This window comes from Odocoileus virginianus, chromosome 33 (genome assembly GCF_023699985.2).
Source record: "Odocoileus virginianus isolate 20LAN1187 ecotype Illinois chromosome 33, Ovbor_1.2, whole genome shotgun sequence".
Lineage (NCBI taxonomy): Eukaryota > Metazoa > Chordata > Mammalia > Artiodactyla > Cervidae > Odocoileus > Odocoileus virginianus.
In genome coordinates, this window is record NC_069706.1 from 982,231 (window position 1) to 993,139 (window position 10,909).

Sequence of the window (10,909 nt, forward strand, 5' to 3'; positions counted from 1 at the left end):
TGGGTTAAAGCCCCTCCTACACGCATCAGAGACCCCTCCTGGGGGTGAGAGTTCTGAACCAACATCACGGGAGGTGGGGGGTTGGTGTGTGATCAGAACAAAGTCACTGCCCTGCACTCACTGGAAAGGGACGCACCCAGGGGCAGGGTTAACCCCCCCCCCGACAAGCTCCCAGAAAGTTTCCCGGGAAATGCCCCCACCCCCAGACGTGGCAACCCAGCCTGGTGCCAGAGTCCAGGGACCCCTTCTGGGGAGGGTCCCCTGCACCACTCCCTCCAGAAACCACAATGCGTCCATGCAGCGATTCCAAACCACAGCTGGGGGCTGGCTTTTCGGAATTTAATGGGAAACAGAGGGTGAGCAGGAGGCCAGGGGCCACCCCACTGCTGGGAGACAGCAGCATACACGCCTTCTTGCTGTCTGTCCCTCCCAGATGGGGGACAAGCGTGTCTCAGAGGGTGAGGGGGAGAGGGGTTAGGAGGACAAGGCTGGCCCCAGGGAAGAAGCAGGGTGTTGGCCGGGAGGATTAGCAGTCTTCTCATCGTGCAGACCCCATCCCCGCCCTGTCTAGGGTCTGGGGGGCCGGACGTACTGGCGTATCCAGGATACGTAGCTGGTCACCCGGGTGTACACCCCAGGGAAGTTGCGATGGCCACAGACATCGCCCCAGCTGACAACTCCCACCTGGACCCAGGTGCGGTTCCAGCCGCACACCAGGGGGCCCCCGGAGTCACCCTGCGGGAGAGGCAGCCCTCAGCGCCCTGCACTGGACCCTCGTGGGCGAGGCGGGGCGGGAGGACGGGTGGGCCTGGGTCCCACCTGGCAGGAGTCCCGGCCCTCGCTGCCTGCACACAGCATGTCGTCCTTGATGATATGGGCGGCGTCTGTGGAGGAGCTCTGATAGTGCCGGTTACAAACCTCATTCCCCACGATGGGCACCTCCGCCTCCTGCAGGTGGTGGGGTGGGCTCAGTGGCCCTGTCGGGGGTCGGGGGCCGGGTGAGGGCAGGCACTCACTCTGCTCCACGATGGGGCGTCAGCGGTGGGCTCCAGGCCCCCACTGCCAACCCCGACCCCGGGTCCAGACCCAGCACCCCGGGGCCCTGGGGCTCAGCTTCCCCACGGCCACTAAATCCAGCCAGCTCCAGGACGCAGGGCTCCATAAGCCTAAGGACAGGATGACCCAGGACAGCATTCTCCCGGGAATTCTTTCTCCCTAGAGAAGGGACGTATCAAGGACTTGTCCTGACAAAGTGCTCTGAGCCACATGGGTTCAAGTTTCCACCTTCTGACATCTGAAACCACGGCAGACCCAGCTTCTCTTTTCCTGTTTGTTTGATTATTTTTTATTGGGGAATCGTTAATTTACAATGTTGTATCAGTTTAGGTGCACAGCAAAGTGATTCGGATTTATACACATACATAGATAGTTATACATATACAAAGACACTCTTTATTAGGCTCTTTTCCTGTGTAGCTCATTACAGAGTATTGACTAGAGTTCCCTGTGCTATACAGATGGTTCTCATTAGTTATCTCTTTTATGTATAGTAGTGGTTTTATCCCTCCCCAGCCCTTTCTCTCCTGGTAACCATGTTTCTTTTCTGTATCTGTGACTATTCCTGTTTTGTAAATAGGTTCATTTGTATAATTTTTTAATATTCCACATATAAGCAATATCACAGGATATTTGTCTTTTTCTATCCTGACTTCACTCAGTATGACGGTCTCTAGGTCCATCCATGTCACTGCACATGACATTTTGTCGTTCTTTTTTATGGCTGAGTAATATTCCACGGTATACATGCACCATATCTTCTTTATCTGCTCATCTGTAGATGGACATCTAGATTGTCTCCGTGTCTTGGCTATCGTGAACAGTGCTGCCGTGAATGTCAGGGCACAGGTATCTTTTTGAATTTTGGCTTTCTTCAGGTACATGCCCAGGAGTAGGCCCTAGCTTCTTGATCCCAGGTTTGCTCGTCTGCAGGAGGACAGTCAAGGTCCACCCCAGTGGTCATGGTGAGGACCCCATGAGAACCATGGGAGTAATTGCTGGGACTTGGCAGACAATAAAGGCCCTGAGTCCCCAGTATCCACAAACCTGCCCATCTGAGACCCAGGCCTCACACACATTCAGCTCAAAGGGGAATCCCCTATGAAAGATCAAACATAGAATTAGTAAATGACCCAGAAATTCCATACCTAATCTAGACCCACAAGAATTGAAAATAGATGCTCTAATAGGTGCTGGCAGCCTCAGGCTCATAGCAGCTTGACTCACAGGGGCCAAAAACTGGCAAACACTCAGGTATCAATCATCTGGTGAACAGATACACAGAATGTGGTTCATCCACACAGTGGAATATTTAGTTCAGTTCAGTCTCTCAGTCGCATCTGACTCTTTGCTACCCCATGAATCGCAGCACGCCAGGCCTCTCTATCCATCACCAACTCCCGGAGTCTACTCAAACTCATGTCCATTGAGTTGGTGATGCCATCCAGCCATCTCATCCTCTGTCGTCCCCTTCTCATCCTGCCCCCAATCCCTCCCAGCATCAGGGTCTTTTCCAATGAGACAACTCTTCACATCAGGTGGCCAAAGTATTGGAGTTTCAGCTTCAACATCAGTGCTTCCAATGAACACCCAGGACTTATCTCCTTTAGGGTAGACTGGTTGGATCTCCTTGCAGTCCAAGGGACTCTCAAGAGTCTTCTCCAACACCACAGTTCAAAAGCATTGATTCTTCGGCGCTCAGCTTTCTTTACCGTCCAACTCTCACATCCATACATGACCACTGGAAAACCCATAGCCTTGACTAGACGGACCTTTGTTGGCAAAGTAATGTCTCTGCTTTTTAATATGCTGTCTAGGTTGGTCATAACTTTCCTTCCAAGCAGTAAGCGTTTTTTAATTTCATGGCTGCAATCACCATCTGCAGTGATTTTGGAGCCCAAAAATATAAAGTCTGACACTGTTTCCCCATCTATTTCCCAAGAAATGATGGGACCAGATGCCATGATCTTAGTTTTCTGAATGTTTTCTTAGTTTTCCCAAAGAGTCAAACATGACTGAAGCAACTGAGCATACACACATGCAAACCAATCCACTCCAGAAAGTTCTAAGTTGGGAATATGCCTAACACATCTGAGGAAGAGAAAGGAGGCCAGGGTGACTGGTGTGTAAAGAGTGTGGAGGTGAGTAATAGGAGTTGGCATCAGTGAGGTAAAGAGTGAATATTCTTCCTTCCTTCCTCTCTCCCTCCCTCCTTCTCTCCCCTTTCTTCCTTCCATCCTCCCTTCTTTTCTCCTTCCTCAAAGCCTCAATTTATTCATTAATTCATGCATTAACCTACTCATTTCATTGAGCATATATTTATTGTTGAATAAATGTCTCTGTGATAAACTTTATTTAAAACTCTGAGACATTCAGCAGTGAATGAAATAAACTTCTTGCTTTCTTGGGCTTACTTTTTTGGGAGGTGGGGCATACAAATTAAACATAAATATTTAATATGTCAGATGTATGTAGAGAAAAATAAATCATAACAAGAGGATAGCGTATGGGTGAGGTTCTGTAATTACACAGCGAAAATCTTGAGGTCTCTTTGTTAACATATTTAATATGGCCATATATGTATATAGATCAGCCTCTTGTAGTTATATTGAATAATATGTTGAATAATACTTGTGAGGAGTGGAATATTACTCAGCCATAAAAAAGGAATGAAGCGCTGAGACGCACTACAATGTGGATGAGCCTTGAAAACATGAAAACATGTCTAGCTCCATGAGATGAGCCAGACACAAAAGACCATACATTATATGATTTTATTTACATGAAGCTTCCAGAACAGGCAAAAACAGAGAGCTGTTGGTGGCACCAGAAGCTGGGGGAAGGGAGCCAGTGCTTGAGGGGGATGGAGCTTCTGTGTTGGGGACGTTCTGGTGAGCAATGGTGGTGATGATTGTACAACCATGTGAATGTACTTCGTGTACAGCTAAAAGTGGTAAAGATGGCAAAACTTTGTGAGGTGTGTGCTGTGCTTAGTCACTCAGTTGTTTCCGACTCTTTGTGATCCCATGTAGCCTGCCAGGCTCCTCTGTCCATGGGATTTCCCAGGCAAGAGTACTGGAGTGGGTTGCCATTCCCTCCTCCAGGGGATCTTCCCAAGCCAGGGATTGAACCCAGGTCTCCCACATTGCAGGCAGATTCTTTACCGACTGAGCCACCCAGGAAGCCCAAGAATACTGGAGTGGGTAGCCGTTTCCTTTTCCAGGAGATCTTCCCAACCCAGGAATCGAACTGGAGTCTCCTGCATTGCAGGTGGATTCTTTACCAGCTGAGCTAACAGGGAAGCCCTTGTTAGGTATATTTCACCCCACTAAAACAAGGAGGGGATTCCCCCACATCACAGAGAATAAAGCATCTCTGTGCACGCCCACTGGGTCTCCTAGAACCTTATCTCCGAGTCTGATGTCACCCCAGCCGGTCACCCAGCACATCTTCCTCTCGGGGACTCTCAGTGAGGCAGGTGGGAGGGAGACCATCCGGACACGCGAGAAGAGGGTCATGGGGGACTCCAGTCTCAGCAGGGCGATGCCTGCACCCCCGTTGGCAGACAGGAGGTGGTCGTAATTGGGGTGTGGGATGATCTCAGTCACCTTCATCAGCCGGTCTGGGTCATAGAGCCTCAGCTGCCCGACTTGCACCCTGAAGGCAGAAGCCTGCGGGCTTTCCCTGAGGGAGAGGGGCCAGGAGCCACTCAGAGGCGCCGGGCTGGGGCAGGGCCGGGCTCATCTTGCAGCAGGAACCGGGTTGGCTGCTGGCAGAGCCGTGGCTTTCTGTGCAGCCCAGTGCCCGGGCCCCAGCCCACACCCACACCCCCCCGTGCCCCCACCCCCGTTCCCCTCCCCAGCTATGGGGGCAGTGGGCGGAGTGACCCACCATCTAGTGCAGTGGGCCACGGTGAGCACCCACTGGGGGTGGACGAGGGAGCCCCCACACACGTGCTCCCACTGCTCACGCTCCTTGCTGTGCCATTGGAGGCTGGCCTGCCACGGCCACCGGCCGGGGGGTGCGTCATGCACCCCCACTGTGCCATGCTGCTCCCTCCCCAGGTTGGGATCTGGGAAGCCGAGGAAGGGCCCCGTCAGGGACCCCTGCCCGGCTGCACACACTCAGTCCCTCCCAGGGGCCGAATGACCAGTCCCCCCTGCACCAGTACGGGGGTGTCTGAGCGGCCAGAGCAGGGGACAGGGAGTCAGGACTCACCCAGGGACACAGGCACGGAGCCCCCGGGGCCCAGGAGTGTCAGGCCGAGCAGCCACAGCATCTGCGGGGAGGGCAGGCCCCGGTGAGGCGTCCAGGGCCAGGACCTGGGGGGAGGGTGGACAAGTGGCCGAGTGGGGGGCCTCCTCACGGCAGCGCACCTCTCACTCCCCTCCAGCCCCTCCGAGCCCCTCCGAGCCCCTTTACCCCCCAGGTGGGGGTCCAGGGAGCTGTGAAGCGCCTCCTGTCTCAGGCCCCGTGGGGACTGAGGTCGGTGAGTCAATCAACATCATTGAGGAGCTCCTGCCCCACCCTTGCTGGTAACATCCACACTTTGCTGTGCATGGGCGCTGTCCTGTCCGACCCCGTGCGACCCCAGGGACTGTGGCCCGCCGGGCTCCTCTGTCCATGGGATTCTCCAGGCAAGAATACTGGAGTGGGTTGCCATGTCCTCCTCCAGGAGATCGTCCCAACCCCAGGATTGAACCCCCATCTCTTTTGTCTCCTGCATTGGCAGGAGGGATCTTTACCACTAGCACCACCTGGGAAGCCCGACATCCAAAACCTCAACTGCCAACCTACAACCAGGCCGGCAGAAACAGGCCCAGAAAAACGTGAAGAGGATGCAGGTTTGCTGGAAGAAGTCCTGGAGCACCGGCCCGGGCTGGTGGGATGAGGGGCAGCATTGGCCAGTGGCCGGGCGGCGTGAGCTGCGGGGCAGCCCCTGAGGCCTCTGTGCTCAGCGGGGCAGCTGGAGCAGGCCACCATCCGCCCGGGGCACAGCTGGCCGCCACCCTCACCGCCACCAGCGAAAGGACACGGCACCTTGTCTGCTCTGAGGCTGGGGATCTCGGAAGCTATCGCTGAGACAGTGGGACCCGCTGGGCTGTGGAAGGCAGGCAGATGGAGCCAGGCTGGGTGCAGGGCGATGCAGGGCTGACCACTGCCTGCAAGGAGGCTCAGAGCATGCACAGCCCTTGTGGGGACAAAATGCCAGGCCTTACACCGCCCTAGATTAGCGGGGGGGCCGACGGGAGGGAGGCAGCCACAAAGGAGCTGCCTGCCCCCCAGACACCCGTCAGCAAGTGCTACCCAGGAGGGGGACATGGCGGCCCACCCTGTCCAGCACCGTCCACTGTGGGTGGGGACAGCGGCCGTAGGACAGGGGAGAGCGAGGCTCAGGGTCCAGCCCACAGCCACTGCGGCCATGCCGGGGGCCAGCAGGGTCCCCCACTGTCCGCTAGACCCCCTTCGGCGATGACCCGCAGACTCACCCCATCCCTGAGGTGTCTGAGCTCCGTCTGGCCACATGGACGTGTGGGCCGGGGCTGCAGTCCTGTGCCGTCACAACTTGGGGGTGGGGGGCCAGGGGCGTGCTCTGCATGTCCCCTGCCCTCCATTGTGACACAACAGCCCTCCTCCTGGCGGTCAGTGTCACTGTCCTACCAACAGGATGCCCCTCCTTCTTGCCCAGGGGCCCTTGGACACAAAGCCCAGCACAGCCAGGCATCAACCACGACTTTGCTTTCAACAGCCGTACGACAGTGAGACCCTTTGAGGGGCCGTGACTCTTGACCCTGCAGAGTGCAGACCTGTGGGCTCTGGAAGCACCCGTCCCCATTGAGCATGACAGTGGGCAAGCCCCGCTCCGCTTGCACCCTCTCACACCCTGCGTGGCCCCCACATTCCCCTGGGGAAACCCTGCTTCCCTCCGTGGGCCCTGCTCCCCCATGACCCCACTCCCCTTGTGAGCCCTGCTCCCCCTGCCCCTGTGGCCCCCCACTCCCTCCGTGGCCCCTGCACCCTGATTCCACACTTGGAGACACAGCTACAGAGAAGGCCTGCAATTCTGCCCGGGCTTCGCCTGGAGGACAGCCCACCCCATGATGTGTCACTGCCTGGCTGGGCCACCAGTCAGCGGTTCCCAGGTGTGCCCAGCGGGCGCCTGGCTGTGAGCCTCTCTCTCACCTCCAAAGCTCAGAGTGGGTCTGGGCACTGACGCCATGAGACAGGATTCAGACACCGGAGCTCTCAGATAGTGGTGCCAGCCTAGTTCCTGCAAAACCACAGGTGGACATGCCTCCATCGCCATAGAAAGAAACCTCTGGCCCTTCCAGGAGCAGAAGCGCCGATGTGGGCCTCTGTCCACGGGGCTGGTTGCTCCCTGGCAGGATTGTGCCATCAGGGCTGGTGCCGGTGCCCGTTGTTGGGAGGTTAAACCAGCCCTGTTGAGAATGCCGCACCCCACCCCCCCCACCCCCCCCCGCCGTGACCACTTTTCCATCAGCCGTCTGGCCAGCTGGGCAGCAGCCAATTCACTCCGCTCCCAACCAAGAACGGCAGGGCGCCGCCTGCTGCTACTTTGAAGGCAGTGTCACCCACCCCCCAGCTTGGGACCCCTAAGTTTTTGACTGAAAACCCCTGTCCCTCCAGATCAGACTGGAGCTAGGTGGTCACTCGATCCAGTGGTGGGTGTCCTTGTAAGGAGAGGTGAGGATGCTGGGAGGAGACATGGAGGAGACAGCCGTGGAGGTGACAGAGGCAGAGACGGAAGAAAGCGGCCACCACCAAGGACGCAGGCGACCCTGGACGCTGGGCGGCCCTCCCAGAGCCCCCATGACACCCTGAGCTGGACCCCCAGCCCATGCCTTCCGTTGCTGTAAGCCCCGACCTCCGCTACCCTTGGCAGCCCAAAAGGAAGAGCCCATCCAGCAGCTACTTGGCCACAGCCTCAGGCAGGGACACCCAGAGCCGGCGCTCCTGGGTTCAATGCGCTGCGCAAAGAAGAGGCAGGGGGGCCGTGACCCTGGCCCCACCTGAGGGCACAGTCCGGCTGCTCCCTGAGCTGAGGACAGGGGCCCGGCAGGAGGGTCTCAGAGCATGGGCTGGCGGAGGATGCAGCTGAGTGAAGAGTGGGCATCAGGGAAGGAGCAGTTAGGGCCCCCTCAAACACCCGGGAGGGTCCAACGTCGGCAGGGCCGCCAGCACCCTGGCTCCCGGGGCTGAGGGGCTGAGAGGCTGCAGCGGTAGCCCTGGCGCAGGCACGAGGCCACTGCAGGAAGCCTGGGGCCATGGCAGCGCCCCTACAACCCACCGCCCCACCTGGAGCCAGGTTCCCCTCTGGTCACAGCACCGCACTCGGCGAGCTCAGGTCTCCAGGGACCCAGCACTCCCTCTGAGGGCAGAGTCACCAGCATCCTTCCTGCCCCTACAGGGAGCCCAGAACCCCAGGAGACGCTCAGGCCTCTACAGAGGACAACCCAGATCCAAAGTGGCCAGGGCGCCATCGGGGGAGAGAGTCTGCCCACAGGAGGGGAGGGGTCCTACAGGCCCTGGGCACAAGCTCCTCCCGATCCCCCACCGTCCATCCACCCACGGCGGTGGGTGTAGCTGTGGAGCTGGTCCCCAGGGTCCAACTGACGGGACGCATCACAGAGGTGACAGCCAGGAGCCCTGGGCCCCCAGGGCCAAGACTTCCCGACCCCCCAGGCCAGATCAGGTGAAATGAGCTGGAGTGGAGCCAGGGAGAGAGAGGGGGCCACCGCTTCCAAAAAGAACCCAGAGGAAGGACACTGGGGGCAAAGACAGGGTCTGAACATGGCCATAGGATCTGCCAGAACCAGAAACAAGAGGTTTGAGGTTCATGGGGAAAAGCCTCCTATTATTGGCAGATAATGTGATTTTCTTCTCGGAAAAGCCAAAAGCTTCAACTGAAGAGGTTTTTAAATTAAGTTTCTTAAAGTGTTGAGATGGAAGATAAATATTTTAAACACAAATAAGTAGAGAAAGAAAGTCGTCCCTGCCTCCCAGGGATGACTGGGGGAGGGGCCAGTCTAGAGCCGCATCGGCGCCCCCATCCCCTCTGATAGCTACACGAGCAATGTTCATGGGTCTGTGATGACTGCAAAACTCTCCTGAGAAGGGGGACAAAATGCCATTTGAGGTGGCTGTCATCAAATATCAACCCTTCAAAATCCCACCGTGACGTGAACTGCAGGCAAATCCGGTTGTTTTCCCGAGCATGTCTGGAGGGAAATTTAGGGGAGGGTGGCCACGGCACAGAGCAGGGGGCAGCCGGCATGTAATGTTGTCGCCGTGCGGACGGAGCTCCAAACACACAGCAGAGGGCCCGCCAGCTTTCAGCGCTCACCCCCTAAACCCCGGCCACAGGGACGGCCAAGCAGCTGCAAGTAACTGGCATCAACTCGGAGGCGAAGAAAGAGGCTACAGTGTTGTGACCGTGTCTGATAGGCAAGCGTTTGAACACTGGACGCAGGAGACAGAGGGAGGCAGGAACGGCGGAGGGAGAAGATGTGCTGACTCACCAGGCTGCTGGAGGTCAAGTGCACAGACCAACCAGCAACATTCTTCACCACTACAAGTGTCCACAAGAACCATGCATGCAGAGGTGGAGCTGCATAACCTAAATCTCTTTTCTCCTCTCGAGTCCCTGGTCACCCTCCTCCTCTTTCCTGCTGGCCTGGGCACCACTGTGTGGCCACAAGGAGTAACAGCAGGCTCATCATTTAAAGCATCTTCAGTTCAGTACAGTTCAGTTGCTCAGTCATGTCCGACTCTTTGTGACCCGATGGACTGCAGCACGCCAGGCCTCCCTGTCCGTCACCAAACCCCGGAGCTTGCTCAAACTCATGTCGATCGAGTTGGTGATGGCATCCAACCATCTCATCCTCTATCGTCCCCTTCTCCTCCTGCCCCCAATCTTTCCCAGCATCAGGGTCTTTTCAAATGAGTCAGTTCTTTGGATCAGGTGGCCAAAGTATTGGAGTTTCAACTTCATCATCAATCTGTCGGATGACTATTCAGAACTGATCTCCTTTAGGATGGACTGGTTTGATCTCCTTGCAGTCCAAGGGATTCTCAAGAGTCTTCTCCAACACCACGGTTCAAAAGCATCAATTCTTTGGTACTCAGCCTTCTTTATGGTCCAACTCTCACATCCATACATGACTACTGGAAAAACCACAGCTTTGACTAGATGGACTTTTGTTGGCAAAGTAATGTCTCTGCTTTTTAATATACTGTCTAGGTTTGTCACAGCTTTTCTTCCCAGGAGCAAGCATCTTTTAATTTCATGGCTGCAGTTACCATCTGCAGTGATTTTGGAGCCCAAGGAAATAAAATCTCTCACTGTTTTCATTGTTTCCCCATCTATTTGCCATGAAGTGATGGGACCAGATGCCGTGATCTTAGCTTTTTGAATGTTGAGTTTTAAGCCAGCTTTTTCACTCTTCTCTTTCACTTTCATCAAGAGTCTCTTTAGCTCCTCTTAACTTTCTGCCAAAAGGGTGGTGTCATCTGCATATCTGAAGTTATTCATATTTCTCCCAGCAGTCTTGATTCCAGCTCATGCTTCATCCAGCCCAGCATTCTGCATGATGTACTCTCTATATAAGTTAAATAAGCAGGGTGACAATAGACAGCCTTGATGTACTCCTTTCCCAATTTGGAACCAGTCCATTTTTCCATCTCTGGTTCTAACTGTTGCTTCTTGACCTGCACGCAGATTTCTCCTGAGGCAGGTCAGGTAGTCTGTTATTCCCATCTCTTTAAGAATTTTCCACAGTTTGTTGTGATCCACACAGTCAAAGTCTTTACCATAGTCGATGAAGCAGATGTT

At 55.7% G+C, this 10,909-nt stretch overlaps 1 protein-coding gene across 1 annotated transcript; it reads right to left on the reverse strand.

Moving 5' to 3' along the window:
* Positions 1-354: 354 nt before the first annotated feature.
* On the reverse strand, positions 355-8,344 carry LOC139032857 (mastin-like). The gene is made up of 7 exons (XM_070461090.1): positions 8,088-8,344; positions 6,389-6,470; positions 5,275-5,378; positions 4,461-4,740; positions 1,305-1,315; positions 820-967; positions 355-735 (listed from the first exon to the last, which is right to left on the reverse strand). Exons 1-7 carry the CDS (start codon positions 8,342-8,344, stop codon positions 568-570), a joined length of 1,050 nt encoding a protein of 349 aa, XP_070317191.1. The 3' UTR covers positions 355-567.
* Positions 8,345-10,909: the final 2,565 nt, after the last annotated feature.